The sequence below is a fragment of the Cucumis sativus genome, chromosome 5 (genome assembly GCF_000004075.3).
Source record: "Cucumis sativus cultivar 9930 chromosome 5, Cucumber_9930_V3, whole genome shotgun sequence".
In the NCBI taxonomy this organism is placed as follows: Eukaryota; Viridiplantae; Streptophyta; class Magnoliopsida; order Cucurbitales; family Cucurbitaceae; genus Cucumis; species Cucumis sativus.
In genome coordinates, this window is record NC_026659.2 from 30,945,724 (window position 1) to 30,963,519 (window position 17,796).

Sequence of the window (17,796 nt, forward strand, 5' to 3'; positions counted from 1 at the left end):
GTTTTTCATCAAATAGTTCATATAATATATATATATATATGAATAGCCATGCATGCATGTTCTTTAATGTAATTTTTTATTCTTTAAAAAAAATGATACTAAATGTTAATAAATAAAAGAAAAATTGAAAGTTCATCAATGTCTCACCTTCAGTAGAAGAAATCAAAGAGAGGGAGAGAAATGGCAATCAAAAGTACTTCACTTTATTTTTCTTCATCTTTTGTGGTTAAACTTAGAGGGGAAGAGGATTGGGGCACTGACACAATTTTGTACAAAAATTATGGATTAAAAAGAAGAAGAAAGAAATCATTAAAATATTGAAACCTAAAAAACTTTACTTTTTTTTTTTTTTTTCTCTATTTATATATGTTTGTTTGTTTGTTTAGAGACTTAGGCTAAAAGTATAAGATCTCAGAAAGGACACATTTGCATATAGCTCTATATACAATATAATACCCACATGAAAATTCATTCAATTTTCTTATCTTTATTATACATATATCTCTCTCTCTCTCTCAGTCAAAATAAAAATAAATTATAGTTTAAATTTCAAGAGAGAGTTTTCAGAAGCCATGGAGGAATAGGGTTAGGGTTTAGGTGTGAGGAAGAACATCTGAGGTTAAAAAGTTTTGGTTAAAATATTGTTTTATTTCATGTGCTTTTGAGTCTGATCAATTATATCTTTAAAAAAAAAAAAAATCTATTGTAATAAACAAATGTAAATCAGTAGACGGACTAGAACATCTCAAATAGCTAGATGGATACTATCGAACTTAATTAGCACCTTGATTATCATATCCCCATCTTAATAGAGATTATATGAGTTTTAGTTCTCGTATAGTTAATTCCAAATAATAATTCAATTTATTCTATTATATACGTTCAATAAATCTTAAATTTAAAAGTATTTAAAATTTATTGTTTATTTAACCAATTTAAAGTTATGATAATTTAATAAAAATATATAAAGTTAAGTGTATGTTTGAATTGACTTTCTAAATGTCTAAAAATCGTTTATAAATGGAAAAAAAGAAAAAATGTGTTTATGCACTCGGACGGTGAATCCAAATGCAATTCAAGACTTTACAATATTTTAATATACTCGAAGTGAAATTGAACAAACTCTAATGTACTGGATCGAATATTTATTTCAGCCCAAAAATATTGTATATATATATATATATGTATGTATGTATATATATAGTTTTGTAGCATTGCTGTTCATCTTCATCCTAAGCTTTTTAAGTTTTTCTTCTCTTTTTCCTGTTTTTCTGCTGAAGTTTTGTCCACTGGCCCCTCTCAAAATCTTCATTAGGCCCTCCCTATACTTTTTCTTTTACATCTATACAAACTTGTAACTTTTTACTGTGATCTCTTGAAAAGTTTTAACTTGAGGTTAAATTCTTTCAAATAAAATAAAAATTGAGGTTATATTATACAGAAAAGTACTTTTGAACAAATATATTATGTTTGTGAGAGCTTTCATTTTTCTCTAGTTTTAAACTTTAAATTTATTTCATAGCTAGCAACAGCCCTTCTTCGATATCATCTTTTTTTTTCAACTTAACATTATTTAGCTTCTTCTTTTAATAATGGAGGTCATTTTGTTAGATGGCAATCTCCTTGACTGCATACTTGGGAGGTTTTGAATGGATGCTTTTGGATCATCTCGATCTTGAGATATCTCAAGATGTAAATTATGTTAAGACCATCTCATTTTGAGAGCGATGGCTTTATTTGTAATGAGCGTTACTATTGAAAGCATCGATGAGCCCACTCTAAATCTCACAAACTTTTAAAAGAAAAAACTTGTTCTTTAGTTAAGAATACATCATAAAACAATATTGTTCTCTTAAAACTTACTTTCTTTATAAACTTCCATTGGTTTGATTTTTTTCTTTCTTGCTTACAAAGATGGAAATGAGCTCTTTATATAGGATTCAAGATGACTCAAAATAAATGTATACAACTGCCATCGCCCAGCAGGGTTGAATCTGACTTTCTAGCTGTTGTTATCTTCTTAGTAGTTTCTCTATGGACATATATAACCGAAGTCTCTTTCTTCTGTAAAGGATCTGAGGCATTATCTTTCCCACAAGAACTAATTTAATGTCACATTTTTTCATATGCTGTGAAGTTGCCACAGTGTATTTTGTGCTGAACTTGTGGGTGTTGAAAGAGTAGAGTTTTTTTTCTTTTTTCACACATACCTTACCTGAATTAAGTGGTTTTCTTTCCTTGTGTCCCTTAGTTTGTTGTGTTGTTGCTTTCTAAAAAAGTTTAAAATATGTGGAGGTCACTCGTGGACATATATGCTTTGATTTACTTTATAAAAATGTTCGTATTTAGTTGCTAATGGCTTGATGTCACTAACTAAATGATGACAGTACTGCATTCTTCATCGTTTTTATGTATCCATTCTGTTTATCAATGTCATAGTAACTTAAAATAGAGAAGAATCTCACACATTAATGTAATGCTTGCGAACTAATTGATACTTAGATGATCGAACCAGTAATATAGGTTAGAGAGAACTAGAGCAAGTATGGAGTATAGAATATGCTTTAGCAATACCTCAAATGTCGTGAGGACTCTCCCTCGATTATACAGAAATAGATTTTGTAACAGTTATTTGGTAATTAACTTCTCGAGTTATTAACCGTTATGAATTACCATATTTATTTCACAATGAGCTTTATGCAAAAACACAATGCTTAGGCATAATTTTTTTTCCTTCATATAGAGTCAACCTCTTTCTACTCTCTATTGTCATGCTTATGAGTCGGCCTACATATACTTAGGCATTATGGTCGACCATGTATACGTTATTAGTTTCTATACTTGGAAAGAAAAAAAACTAATTATGTCTGACGACACTATGGATTGGTCTTTATACTTAGCCAAATAAAATATTTATTTTTTCAACCATGACAAATCTTTTAAACAAATTACTAAAGAAGAGAGAAATAAAGAGGTGCATCAAGATATCTCAACTAGGTTGACATATTTTTAACATTGGCGTTTGAAGTGATACCTTCATATATAGAAGCAGTTTGATGTGTACAATGCTCTCTTTTTTTATTGAAGTACAAAGTTTGGTATCTAATAAGTTTTAAATCTTCAATATTTTTATAATTAGTCATTCACATAGGTAGGTTGTGAATTTGGGTGTCAATTATAGTATTAAAACTCATTGTATCACTTTCATTCTTACTTTCAAGTTTTCCAAAATTTTATTTGTTTTCACCTAATTTAAACCAAAAGTAAATTTTCAGAACTAGTTTTTTTTAGTAATTTTGATTAATCGAGTTGAAATTTGATTGATACATTTTGAATGTAGGTAACAAAAGACAGAAATTCATAATGAATATAGTGTTTATAAAACTTAATAATATATTTCAAAAAATTCAAACGATCATCCCAAAACTTACAAATTTGTATCTGGTAAAGACTTAAATTTTTACCTAACGACGACCAAAGTTCAAATATTAATGGAAGTCATGAAAATTTAGAAATTAACTGGACACAAGAATTATTGAATATAAGTCAAAATTCCAAATTGATTCAAACTTCAATTTAACTTTTTATTTACTTTTGTCTCTTTCTCATGTTGGGTTTTACCTGTTGGTTCATGAACAATGATCTGTTTAAGCCTAAGTATATTACATGGCCCTATATAGTATATATCCTAATGACATCTAGAGGAATCCCACACCTTCATCTCAGGCCCTCCCTCTATTTCTTCTTTTTTTGTTTCTTAGGTAAATGTAATATATTGTTTGTTGCCTTTTAGTCTTTTACTTCGCATCTTTTGTTTGATTTTATATTCTTTTCAATTCAGAACTGTGATGATTATGTGTTAATATAAGTTTTTTCTCAGAATGTTAAAATAAGTAAATAATTAGTTTAATTGTATTCTACTTAAAACCATTTTGCTATATTTTGTTGAAAATGTTCTCTTTCTATTTGTATATCAAGTAGATATAAGTTAGACTCATTTTGTTATACATGTCTATGCTTATCAAGTTCACCGTTAATAGTTTTTGGGATGATATTTCTTTTAGAAATTAACGAAAATACTAAAGTATTTTTAAATTTTAGAGTATGTTTAGAATATATTTACAAGTGTTTAGTTTAAGAAAGTTGGTCATTTTACTTGTCAACCATCAAAAACAGCTTTTGGAGTGTATTTTTAAGCCATTGCTATAAAATAAAATTAATAAAAATTAGTTATAAATTAGTTGACTCGTGTTTTTTCATTAAAAAAAATCATTAGATACAATATTGAAAGTTTAAAATTCTATAAGAAAAATGACATTAGCTCAACCGACGTCAATTGCAGTCGTATGTATCCACAATGGTAGAAATCAAACCTCATATATTATATTTAATGAGAAATTTTAGATCAATCACAAATTATCTATAAAATTACAAATCATTAAATTTATAACTAATTAAATATTGACATGTATTCCAAATTAAAATTAAAGACCAAGACTAACTAAGTTTTTATTAGATCTAAGTTAATTATTTTGATCCAATTAAATACATTTAAAATTACGGATGAACAAAAAAAATCCAAATTTGAAAATTTTGCTTCTCCAATCGATAAACTCCCTAACTTTTAAAGGTTGAACATTTCAAATATTCTTTCGAGACTTTCAACTTTCAACTTTAAGAACATAAACATTGTTTTCTCAAATCGAACTTACATATTCAAATGAAAGAGAATCGAATGATCAAGTACTAGAGATTAAACTACATCGCATTAAATCAAACATTCAATATAATTTTAAGAAACACGTTTATCCACAAACTTTACGTGAAGAACCTATAATCATCAAAATCATTAATAATAATTGTGGGGGTCTAACAGAAGTAAGAAATATGCTACTATATTCTTAAGAAGATAAAGAAAGAAGGAAATAAAGCACCAGTATCTTGTGTGAAGTTGAAGTTCCATCTCCCACCACCGCATGGACAAAGAAAAAGAAAAGAAGAAGAAACAAGGTGCTACTAAACTGGTCTTTTATTACGTAGAATTGATGCATGGAAGTTTTTACTACACAGAATAGATAAAAACAATCAACAATGCACGATCCATTCTTTCCAGAGCTGCTAATCGAGGTTGTCGAATCCCATAATTATTATAGAAAGAAAGATGGTCATCTGAAGAATCTAACCACCATTAATTATTTAGCTTAATCCTCAGATTTCCATTGTACCAGAGCTAATGTATGGCGGCCACCGCAGGCAACAAGTTTGGCAATCCAATGGCCATTCTCAGTCCTCCCACGAGGAGGTGGGATGTCAATTGGAACTTCCTCTGGTTGACCAGTGGTTACCTTCCTTCCATATCCAAGCCTCCCATGGTCGCCTCGCCCAAACTGCAATTAAAATATAAAACAAGGAGGAAGAATATAACAAAGACTTGTCAATGAGCTTTCAGAATCAGAACAAGTTTAATGAGAAGATGCGGATTTCAAAATAGTTCTAAATCTAGAGTTAAGTGTAGTTTATCTAATATAAGTCAATGACTTTGGTTAATAGTGATTTAAACACTGTTGTGATCCTTAAACTTTTCGAACTTTTTATTTGGCTACATTGCAGAAAATACTCCCAATTTACCCTTTTTTTCGAAAATATCCCTGTTCTTCCAAAGTTAAATATTAAATTGGACCTTCCACAAACATTTCGAAGATATTTTGGGAGTAGAATCCAAATGAATTTCATATTAAAATCGGGATATGAAATGAGTGTGGTGGTGTTTGGGTCCCACCTTCTGTTCTAGGCTACCATCATATTGTTCCAAGGCTCAATTTTTATTCAACATTTTAATGGATTGTGTGTATTTTTAAACAAATGGAAAAGTTCAACGGAATTAAGCAAATAACCATAAATGGTTTCATCATATGACGATGTCTCAAATAAGGTTGATGAATAAGACTAACCGAAAACATGCGGCCGTCACTGGTTACTGCAACTGAATGTGTGCCTCCACATGATATCTGTACAAATGAATGAGATTGAGGCACATTCAAAAGATTTCTACTTCTGTCATATAATAACGGCATCTCCAACTCTAATCTCTAATTCACAGCATGATCCGTAAATTTAATTCAAGTGTTCACAATATTTGCTACTATCCTTTATCTTTCTTCTCTTGTTTTGAAGAAAGAAAGGAGGGAAAAAAGGAAAAAAAAATAAAAAGAAGCCAACGACGGTTAATTCCTTCTTGGTAGTCACTCTGCTGTCTAGGAGTGCAAGCCACAATTGAAACATAACATTGGATTGGACTATTATATAAAATGCTCCTTTTATTTATTTAATAAGAAACTTTTATCTATATTCGTGAGTATCCAGGTCAGCTTGCACATACCTTGATCAATCTCATGAGACAACCCACCTGACTTACAAAATTTTGGTTTGAAGAAAATTTGTAGAATATTAAATTCTAGATAAGTTGTATGTGGGTCACTGACCATCATAGATTAAACTCATTCCCTCGAAGTCTTTTATCAAACCTGTGTCCTTATTTTTTTATAAGAAACTATATTTTCGATAGGTGTATAAAAGAAACCAAACCGTTATCCTTTCAAATCAGAACTGAATCAGATTACCAAAGGGTTATTTTATGGAAGATCGAATGTATAAAACCAAAGGAAAATGTTTCGTGTACCAAACTAAATATCATGTCACTAGAGCATTATATCTACACTTCCGTTATAACTACCTTATAAAATCTAAGTTCAACCAGCGTTTATGACACTTCTCAGATTTAGGCAGAAATGGTGGGGCAAAATCATAAAAATGGAATGATTTTTACCTGAACTATTTCCTCTCCAGACAGCAGTTGAACCTTCTGAGGAACCATTTTGCTGCTCTTGTCATTGTCTCCAAACCCAAGCCTCCCATGTTCTCCTCGTCCCCATCCATAGACCTGCAATAGCGTCAGCTTACTCTTTCTACTCAAACATAGACAATGGAGGATGCATCATTCAATCTTGAACGAATCCGTAATTCATCAGTTTATCATACCTTACTTTTTGCTGTTTAAGTTTTCAACTATGACCAAGAACTTTTTGTCTTCCCAAATCTCAAGAAAAGATGGATTTGATAGATTATCAAGCAGATCTTTATTTAACAGATAAGCACTTAAACACAACAAATGCAAGGACACATTATGTCATGTTTGTACTTCGTACTTTGTACTAGAATCAATGCCAGGCCAAAACCATTGAAATTCTTATGGAATTGTGGAAGGTATTTCTTTGCAAATGTGCTAGCAAACACCAGTAATTATACAGCTCTAGTCTCTATGGAGATCGGCTTCTCTCAAATTATGTATTTGTATAATGTAATACAATATATATTGGGGAGAGAGAGATAGAGTACTCACCTCTCCGTTATCTGTCAATGCAGTTGAATGCCATCCTCCAGCTGCAATGTCAACCTTTGGATAAAGATGTGGTAAAATAATTAACAAGGTAGCCATATCAGCTACTTGCATTTTAATGGCTAAACATAGGAAATACGTCTTTGAATCAAAAAAAAAAAAAAAAAAGATGGAACACAAACCAAAGTAAGACCAGAAAGCCCTTGGACAGGAATTGGCTGTGATCTTGGTTGTGTGTCACCAGTTCCAAGCTGTCCATATTCATTATTTCCCCATGCCCATAAAGTTCCATCTTCTTGGAGAGCTAAATTATGAAATGCCCCAACTGCAATAAGCCTCACCATATCGAGACCTTGAACCCGTACAGGAACAGAAATTTGCGTGCTGCAAAACAATACACTCTTTAAATACTAGCATCACTCATACAATGAAAACAGACTAAGTACTAGAAACAATTCTAGTTATTATGTGAATAACAACAATTACAAGAGTCATGACAAAAAAACAAAAACAAATGTCTACGACAGTGAAACAATGGTCATTGTAGTTTAAAATAAGCAAATCTAATTGACGAAAATATCTATATGGATGACTATGACAGCACAAAAATTACCATTATAGTTCAACATAACAAAATAGAAATGCTTTCGGAGATATTAAAATTTATGAGATCATACATATCTCCAGGTGGCCATGGTTGGCCCCATGTCCATACATGTCCTTCACGTGTAAGTACCACAGAGTGTGTACCTCCTGCAGCAACCTATGACAAAGAAAAAGGAGATTAAAAAAGGGCCATACCAGAACATACCAAACCTTTGGTCTGTGTATATTTACCTACTTGCATGTAATTTCAGGAACAAATTGTGCCAAAGTAATCGATAATGTAATAAGATCAAGAATAATCTGGACCTCAGAAGCCTAGTAATCTAACAGGCAAGCTTCAAATCCAAATGACATTGAATCTAAGGACTTAAAATCCACATTAACCATGTGTTTAAGATGCTAAGTATTCTGCAGCTAAGCATGTATCCCATGAGTTTAGTCAAAGTATTTATGAGCTACTCCCAAACAAGGTTATTTAAAAAAACATTTTATTTCCCTTCATCAATAATGGCTTTCTTGTGTACAAATGCAGGGCAGTCCCTTCATTTATCAGCTATGGGGTCACTCTGATGAGCCCAAAAGCATTAGGGCAATTCAAATAATGCCAGGAAAATTGCTCCGGCAGTCAAGCTTGGTCTGCCTTTTCAATCTAGCAAATCTTGAGACACATAATCCAGCTCCACGCTTTGATCCAAAAGTGAACTCATTCAAGCAATTGTAGTCTGTGTCTGTAAATAGTATTATTATGATTGTTGGTGATATATAATTAAATGAGCCTTCAACCACCAGCTTAAGCTTTGGAGTGAATTGGTAGTTGAATATGGTATCAAAGCAGGAGGTCCTGTGTTCAAGCCCTTGCATTGTCGTTTCCTTCCCAATTAAAATCAATTTTCACTTATTAGGCCTTTCAATATTTCAAGCTCATAAGTACACAAGTGAGGTAAAATTGATTCCACTTGTAGGGCCTTTCAAATATTTCAAGCCCACAAGTGAGGGTAGTGTTGATGATATATAATTAAATTTGCCTTCAACCACCAGCTTAAGCTTTTGGGTAAATTGGTAGTTTAATAACGATGACAAGGTCCATCAAGAGCTAGAGTGTTCTCTCCCATCCTTCAAATAGTCTTTGTTAGAATTAGACTGGGCTTGGCAAATCCTTTCCTTTTTTATCATAGGTTGAGACCTATTTATCTTCCCTCTTGTATCTTTTGTCAAGATGAGAAATTAATAAAAAAGTCAATCGTTGTTTTTCTCCTGGTACTCGGGTTTCCAAACTCGGTGTCTACTTTACTTTACTGCTTTAAACAATCTTCTATACTTCTTCAACCAAGACATTCAAAAAACTATTTCACAAAGTGTTAGCTTAAACTTTAAAGAGAAAACTGACCCCGCGGACTCAATAGTGAAATTTTTGGTACTAATTAGGCAAGCATCGACTGGACTGAAAGCCATCAATAACTTATTTTGTGAACCTATAGCATGGAAGAAGAGAAATAGATGGTTGGCATCTTCCTAACAATTTTTTACACATATAACACCAGTTAAGGGAAAGCTTTCAATAGAGATTTCTTGAAGAATTAGAACTTTTAGTATTAGTTCATTTTCATCCCAGTACCAAGGACCAAATAAAGACTATTTGAGGGCTGCGGGGATGGGGCTATTTTCATTCTCCAGAAAATCTTTGATAATCAAGAAAGAGGGGAACACTAACCACAAAGTGGACCAGCCAGAGAACAGAGATTCACGAGAGAACAGGCCGCCTTTTCCCATTTACGGCAATGTTCTTAATAACCTTTTTACCTTTTTTCCTTTTTTCTTTTGATAAGATAATCATGAAACTTATGCTAATCTTCTGGAGGACAGTAATGAATTAGTCTAGCCCATAACAGCAATTACTCTTCATTCTCAATATCATCATCACAATTGCTCATATTGGGATGTGTGGATATCTTCAATTGGCATATGACTAGAAATTTTAATTCGAGAATCCGAGATAAGATTAAAAAGATTGTATTGCAAATAGCTATCACTCTTAAGAAATTTCATCTGATAAATTATCAAACACAGCAAAAAAATGTGTTTTCTTGGTAATTGACCAAATGGTTAATTTCCAGGAATTCAGGTAGGCAAGCTTAATTGAAAGGGTAATAATAGTGCGATTGCAAGTACAAGCTGCATTGTCCAAGTAACTGCCTAATACACAAACGTGATCCAAAATAAATGCTTCCATACACCAGTGAAATTGTTTCTTACAAAAGGGAAAAAAATTCACAAAAATATTACCTGACGGACTATTAGCTTTGGAGCACATCGTTGAGGAATTGCTATATCTCTTCTCGGTGGCCTACCAGTGTTATCTTTCTTCTCAGGTTCTTCACCACACTGACCATATTCATTACCACCTGCACCATACAAACTTTAAATACTTACTTGCCTAGCTTGATCTAAAATATAAGGTGCAAGAAAACTTTCCCCAATCAATTTCCGTTTCCAATTAACCCCCCTCTCATTTGCTTCAAGACCAAAAAGAAAAAGTTGACTAGGTATAACATAATTCTGCTCTGTTGTTAATCTGTTACCCATACTGTGAGTCATGAAGCTAGTACAGAATACAAACAATGTTAAAACTCAATCCAAAGACGTAATATTTCTTCTCTCTCCCAGATGGTAAATGATAGTAAATAAAGACTAGCATTCTTTCAAAAAAAATTTGAAACTTGCACTCTGAGGCAAAGCCACAAGTTTTTAACCCTTAAGATTTGTCTTTCTAGGATTCACAAGAGATTTAACCCCTCTCTAATACATAAAAACTTCACTGATCTATGATTACATGCAAAGTTAAAATCTTTATGTAAATTGTAATCCCTTAAAATAGAATGATAATGTCAACTTCCATCTACTCTTCGATGAAATAAAGTTCACTAGTACATGTCATACCAATACAAAATTGACCAGGGTAGTTTAGCCCATTATTATTTTATCGTTAAAGCTTTCAAAAACATATAAAAGAAATTAGCTAAAGGATTTTGTGGATCCTATGTTAGGGACTGCGAATCTATGATTACAATATTGAAAATAACTTTTGGAATGTTTATTTAAGAAGAAAAAAATTGATCGGTACATGATTTTATCATTTTAGAACTTCTATAAATACTTCCAATTCCTAAATAAGCTTTAAAAAGAAACTCAAGTACCCCATGCATAAGCTCGGCCTTGATCATCCACAGCCAGACAGTGCCATCCACCAATCGCTGCCTAAAAAACGGGACCACCATATGAAACTTCTAAACTTCTTTCTAGACCATTAATCAAGTATTAAACAGAAGTTCTTCAGCACAAAAATCAAAAACTACATGCAGAAGAACCACACTTGGATTGATTACCTGTACAATCTTAACATTAGAAAGAGCTTTCACTTGGCTCGGAACGTTCTCAGATTTGGTTCCTGCTGGATGACCAAGAGTTCCTCTCTGATTCCAACCCCATGTAAAGAGCTACAAATTCCCCAACAAATTTAAAACCAGAAAACGACCAGAAGTGAATTAAAACATAAGCTTAAAAGAGAGCAATTCGAATAAACCGTAACTGACCTTCCCATCTTCGGTTATGGCGAGAGAATTCCGACTACCAGCAACAACAGAACAAACATTCTGAGACTCAAGGGCTTTAATGGCGCAAACCCATTCCCTTTCTTCGTTATTCCCCAACCCCAGTTGCCCATCTTCTCCAGAACCCCTGACAAATTCGTTCAATCAATTCAGTTGGTATCAATCATTAACAACTACAGCACAAGATTAGAGACAACCATGATTACGGACCAAGCAATGATGGCAGTACCGGCAGCCATTGAAAAGCAAAATACAGAGCCTGGAGCAGTGGGTGGCGTGCTAAATCAGGAATTTGAGCTAAACAAATCCAAGTATAATGATCTGCTTATGATCAAAAAATGCTAATAAAATAAAAGATGAAAAACCTTTGCGAAAAAAGAGATAAAGATGAAAATGAAAAAAGCAAAAAGCAAAAAGGTGATTGAAAGTGAAAGGCAATCAAAAGGAGAATGAGGAAAATGCTAAGTCAGATAATTAGGTCAGTTATATCATCTCCAACTTAAGAAAATGGCGGGAATTTTCATAAAATATTTAGGGTTCTTTAAGAGATCAAATTTCGAAGGATTGTGAATTATTATAGTCCTAAATAATTATAGTATTAGTTGGTAGAGTATATTATTTTAGTTTATAGGAAAATATAAATACTATAACCAAAATAAATATATATATATATATATAAATGTAGTAAATTTAGATTTTCAAGTATGATTCGATTTGATTTAATATTTTAAATGATTGTAAAACTGAACGACTTCATTTAAAAAAATTAAATAAATATTCATAAAGGTTTTGTTTCTAATAATTGTTTAAACAAAATCTAAAATAAAAAAGAAAATGCTATAGAAATCGATACTTTGGTAGTTTGAGATTTAAACCGAACCATATATTCAATTTGGTTTTGATACAGGTTTCGTATGAGTTTTTTTTTTTTTTTTTTTTTTTTTTTTTGCATTTTGCATTTTGTGGTTTGATACAGAACTTGAAATCGAATCGAACTAAACCTCGAACACCCCTAGTATTTACTATATCAAAAGATGGTTATTATATTCATAGATAATTTTTGCCTCAAATGGTTTAATTGCCCAATCACGTGGCTTGCAAATTTTTCGGTCAAATAATGAGAGTTTACAATGAGGATATTTCTTGATCGAACACTCTTTGATAATAATCATATTTTTATTTTTACAATATGTTAAGTGAAAATCGAATTTTGATCTCGGGAATGATGTACAATTTTATGTCAATTTAAAGACTAATACAAGGGTTATTATAATAGGACAACATTATATACAATCATCAAATCGTGTTTCTTTTATTAATAAAACTATAATTTTCTGTTGCTATCACGGTTATATTTAGTTAGATTAGAACTAGTCGATTGACTTCCTATATCGAATATCAAACTGGGTTAGGTTTTTCATCTTTTTTCTTTTATCAATCACTTTGATTTGATTGATATTATCGATTTGTTTTTATTGTCATTGTTATTATTTCACTTCCACTCCATGGTTTTCATTTGATTTTTTCAAAAGTTAAAGAAATAAATAAGCACAAAGTTAAGAGGTTAGTCTGGTAATGTTCAATAGGTACTTTAATCTATATCGTTGGATTGTTTCTTCAACTTCCTTCGTGATTGATTTCAACAATTTTCGTTTTATTTTTAGTGTTTGATGTTTTTAATTAAATATTTATCAACACTAGATGCTAAGATAACAGTGTTACGACGAGTATAACTTAATTGATATATGAATGTATTAGCTACCAAGAGATATGTGGTTGAATCACTCATCCTGTTATACATAAAGCATGTGAATAGCGAGTCTTCTTGCCAAACTTTGTTATCAAGAAGATATACACATAAACCAATTGGTTTTCGATTTGAATCTCAATCTCTACATGAGGCTGAACTAAAAAATGATCAATTATTAAGATGTAATTTAACCTTACACCATTATTAGCTTAGTCAATCAAATGTCACTCATACTCATTGTCAAAATGAGCTTCATACCTGTTGTCAAAATGAGTTTGGATCAATTGATATCGCTTTCGTCTTTCGATGTTGGAAGTTTGATCACATTCTACGCCAAGAAGGAAAATTTGAGCGAACATTTAAAATCATTACTAAAACGTTCGAAACTAAACTATATATTTTAAAACTTTAAAAAACAAGTATGTATTTTACCTCTAATTTTTTTGTCATTCAATTTAGGGTTTTGGGTTTTAAGTTTTCAACAAGCTAAATAAATAAAATAATAGGAAACTGGAGAATCGGAATTGAGACTCCGGAGTTGGCTTCGAAGGTCCTACTTCCGACGAAATCAAGGGGATTTGACTGCTAATTCATGGGTTACATTCAGGAAGCTCGGGAAAATCATGTGAAGAAGAAAGTAGAGGAAGGTATTATCAATTCTTGCTCTTTTTTTTTATGGGTCACTAAAAATTTTTAGTTTAGTATATCTGCAAGTGGTGTAGAAGCCTTTTGGAAATCTGCTGATGATTTTTTTTCTTTTTTGTTCATTTCCAGCTTTGCGCAGCAAAATGAAGCAGAAAGCGTTGAAGGAGTGCGATCGTTACGCTTCGAAATATGCTGAATGCGCTTATGGCAGAACGTTATCTGTCGTTTTCAAGTGTCGTAATCAAGCAAAAGAATTGAACAATTGTCTCCACTCATAGTGAGTTTCTGATTGTTTTGTTTTGCTTTGCTTTTCGGTGGTTGTGTGAAGTTTCAGCTGCGTTTTGTTCAGATTGGTTTCTCTTCTGTTCATAACAACGTGCATTATCATCATGTTTAGTTTAATTGATAAGACACACTGTTTTTATTGCCTGTTAATTGAGCGTTTCAGTGGTAGTAACTTGAGGTGCTGGTGTGATTTGTGAAATACCTAGTATGGATCGTAATCTCAAAGGATTGAGTTTGGGTTCAGAGACATGTTGGTGGCACTGAAAGTAAGTCAAGAGCTGTAGCCATATGGCCCAACATGCGACTCTTATGGAGATGAATAACTACGGAGTACTTACCGCCTTCCATGTTCATGGAAATATTTATTTTTTTTCTTGATATTCATGAGCATTTGGGTCAACTTGCACACACCTCAATTACTAATCTCAAGGAACAACTCACTTGTCTCTACAACATTTGAGAGCCAAGACAAGTCGTTGGATTTTAAATCCTAGGTAGGTGATCATAGTTGATTGATTTCATAACCTTTTTATCCTTTATCAAGATCGCCCCTATTTATCGCTAGGTCAAGTCATGATGGTTAAAATTTTCATAAAAATGAAAAAGGTCTTTTCTTAGAATGTATTTTGAGTGGGGGTGGGGATGTCACTCTTCATCACCTGCAGGCCACAAGTCACCTATAGAGTGGGCGAGTCAGCATTTAGTGATTTTTAACAGTAGCAAAAATCTTTTAGTTGATGTCAGTTCGCATGCATTGTGCTTCTTCTTAAGGACAAAGAGTTTAATTAGAGGGTATAGCCCTGAAACCAATAATATCTATGGCTCAACATGAGCGTTAAGTGATGCTGTACCACAAGGTGGATGTTCAAGCAAGCTTTTACAAAAATGTAAGGGTTCATTGTTTGGTTATAGATATATGCCCACAACCAAATGGCAGCGGTTATACATACATGATCTAAGTGGGGCAGTCTTATGCGGCAGTTATCAGCTAGCAATGGCCTTGTCCTAGCAAGAGAAACAAGAGTCATCTTGGGTGTTATGATTTATCAAGTGCACCAAGCAATAGTGCATTCACAATGCAAAATGGTCTTATCCTTGTTAGGATTGTTAGTTATCTCTGCTTTCTGAAGTATATTTAATTTTATTGTTTGAAGGTGAGTTGGGCTGTTATTTCTTTTGGGCTTCTATGTAAAGAACCCTGTATTGGTTCCGTAAACCCCAAAAGTTATCAATTCTGATTAAGAGTCAGCTCAGTTCTTGAGTAGAGGCAAGATAAAACTCTAAGGGGACGTTTGGAGCGTTGTGTTGGTTATTATAGCCAGTGGATATAAATAGTTAATATTTGGGGTGCAAACTATTTTATTATGGGTTATAATAGTTTGTGTTTGAGGTTTAAACTATTTTTGTTTGGGTTGTAAATAGCAAACAGTTTAGCTAAGAAGAAAAAAGAGGGTGGATGATAAATGGTAAATAATGTACCAAAAAGAGTTTTGAAATAGTATTTACTATATTTATACTTAGTCGTAGGTTATAAATGATGGTACATCCCACTATTATAGTTGGTGAACCAAACATGGAAAGTCCACCAACTTCTAGTTGGGGCATCAAATGGTGGTCCTTAAGCTCAAGCTGGTTATTGGTGCATAGAGTAAAAGGATTGCATGTACATACAACGGGCATGATCAAGAGTCTGTTGGGAAAATGAGCTTCAGGTTGAGCCAACTATGGGCGAGAAGGTGCTCATTTGAGTAACTTGAGTGAGTGCGACCTAGTGGACTCGGTATCAAAAGGAAGAACCCAGCGTTGACCTTAACTTTTGTGAGAGGATCTTGAATAGAGTTTTGAGGTGGAATTTGCGGCAGGTTATGAGTCAGAGTAGTATCTAGCAACACAAATATAAAGTGGTTTGATCAATATTGATGATTTGATTGGAGAATTCATGCCATATTATATAGAACCAAACACTAGTGCTCTTTTTTCTTTGAAACGGAGACAAAAACTTCTTTATTAATAAGAACTCTAAGTACAAGAGATTTATACAAAGAGAGCAATAAAGAAGAAAAAGAAAGGAGGAACCTATAGGATCAGGAGGCGCATCCAGACATCTCAACTAGGTTGACACTTCCATAGCGTCAATCATCATATCCCGAGAAAGAAAACTTCAACGCTAGTGCTCTTTGAGAAAAGCTTTTATTTAACTGAATGCCAAATAGATTCGAGAAATCTGAATAGATAGGGTTAATGATATTATATGATCAATTTGGTATTACTATTTAATAGTTAACAATGATTCAACGAAACAGCCAACATTCTGATGCATTCTAAAGAAAAATTTTCATTCTGAAACTGGTTCTCCCTAGTTCCGTTTTAATGGAGAGGAAGAAGATAGAAAATTAGAGCCCCTGGTTCTCTGTTTTTTTTTTTCTCCATCAGAGGAAAATAAGTATCATGGGTTGATCTAGTGAAGAAAAAAAAAGTAGGTATAGTCTCATTAATTAGCTAAGTCATGGGTTCAACCAATGATAGCCAACTACCTAGGAATTAATTTCCTGCGAGTTTTCTTAACGCCCAAAACGCTAGCCCAGATACTCTGGATATTAAAAAAAATTGGTTTTATCACGCTCCTAACCGATGTTTTATTGATATATAACACCCAATTTGGTTAACACATTGTATCTAAGGATGATAGTAATGTTACTCGTAATGTACTTTGAATTAGATAGGACAACTATAAATTCAAATTTTCATAACAATGTGGAGCATTCTTCATCAATTGATAGCTTTATATCCTAATCGAACATCTATTCTTGTTTCATTTTCCAGCACTAATGACTCCATATTGGACGAGATGAAGCGGGAATATGCACTTCAACAGGATGGGAAGCCTTGAGAAAGAGTATAACACTACTCAGTGAAAACTGAAGATTAATGTTATGTATCAATCTCAGGTGCACTTTCAGATGATTGTCACTGAAGTATTGATATTAGTAAGACTTGAATGAAAGTTGAGGCTTTTTTTATTTTGTAATCTGGACAAGCAAAAAAATTCTGATTTTTTGGCATAAGAATGACGTTTGATCTCTTCATGTATAAAATTCAGTGCTATTCTTCTACGTCAAAATCATAATCTTTACCCTTTTTGCTGAGTTGTCTTCAAAATAAATTTTGCCGAATGCTAAAATTTCCTTCCATTTGCCATTTAGGATCCTAGTTGTTAGACTAGAGAAAGCCATAATCTGATTTATAGACTTCATCGTCCTTGACTTGCTTGTAGTGTAAAAGAAGATTGGCGAATAATACGAAGTTTAAATTCTGTTATAGACACTAAAGTTAATGTTTATTGTCTTTTGATCTTCAAATGTTTGAATTCTTTCAATCTCTATTTTACTGAGTTCAATATTTGTTAACATGGAGGACTGAATCAGAAATCAAGTTCAATATTTGTTAACATATAGGATTGAACTTCCGACTTTAAAGTAATACAGTTATCCTATGCAAAATTCTTC

General features: G+C 32.6%; 2 protein-coding genes across 2 annotated transcripts; one reads left to right on the forward strand and one right to left on the reverse strand.

Moving 5' to 3' along the window:
- Window positions 1-4,877: 4,877 nt before the first annotated feature.
- LOC101214315 (ultraviolet-B receptor UVR8) lies at window positions 4,878-12,032 on the reverse strand. Its single transcript, XM_004141454.3, has 11 exons — window positions 11,821-12,032; window positions 11,593-11,737; window positions 11,386-11,496; window positions 11,197-11,257; window positions 10,286-10,404; window positions 8,074-8,159; window positions 7,579-7,780; window positions 7,400-7,453; window positions 6,827-6,940; window positions 5,952-6,008; window positions 4,878-5,387 (listed from the first exon to the last, which is right to left on the reverse strand). Exons 1-11 carry the CDS (start codon window positions 11,847-11,849, stop codon window positions 5,202-5,204), a joined length of 1,164 nt encoding a protein of 387 aa, XP_004141502.2. The 5' UTR covers window positions 11,850-12,032; the 3' UTR covers window positions 4,878-5,201.
- Window positions 12,033-13,794: 1,762 nt separating this feature from the next.
- LOC101214555 (uncharacterized protein DDB_G0275933) lies at window positions 13,795-17,436 on the forward strand. Its single transcript, XM_004141455.3, has 3 exons — window positions 13,795-14,007; window positions 14,135-14,282; window positions 17,114-17,436. The coding sequence occupies exons 1-3, from the start codon at window positions 13,953-13,955 to the stop codon at window positions 17,178-17,180; spliced, it is 270 nt and encodes an 89-aa protein (XP_004141503.1). The 5' UTR covers window positions 13,795-13,952; the 3' UTR covers window positions 17,181-17,436.
- Window positions 17,437-17,796: the final 360 nt, after the last annotated feature.

Bases quoted from the DNA above. Each gene is read 5' to 3' on its own strand.
- LOC101214555 (XM_004141455.3), top strand. From the start codon at position 13,953: ATGGGTTACATTCAGGAAGCTCGGGAAAATCATGTGAAGAAGAAAGTA. The intron at 14,008-14,134 runs GTATTATCAATT...GTTCATTTCCAG, and splicing joins GAAGAAGAAAGTAGAGGAAG to CTTTGCGCAGCAAAATGAAG. The intron at 14,283-17,113 runs GTGAGTTTCTGA...TTCATTTTCCAG, and splicing joins AACAATTGTCTCCACTCATA to CACTAATGACTCCATATTGG.
- LOC101214315 (XM_004141454.3), bottom strand. From the start codon at position 11,849: ATGGCTGCCGGTACTGCCATCATTGCTTG. The intron at 11,738-11,820 runs GTCCGTAATCAT...CGAATTTGTCAG, and splicing joins GGTACTGCCATCATTGCTTG to GGGTTCTGGAGAAGATGGGC. The intron at 7,781-8,073 runs GTATGATCTCAT...ATTGTTTTGCAG, and splicing joins CCATGGCCACCTGGAGATAT to CACGCAAATTTCTGTTCCTG.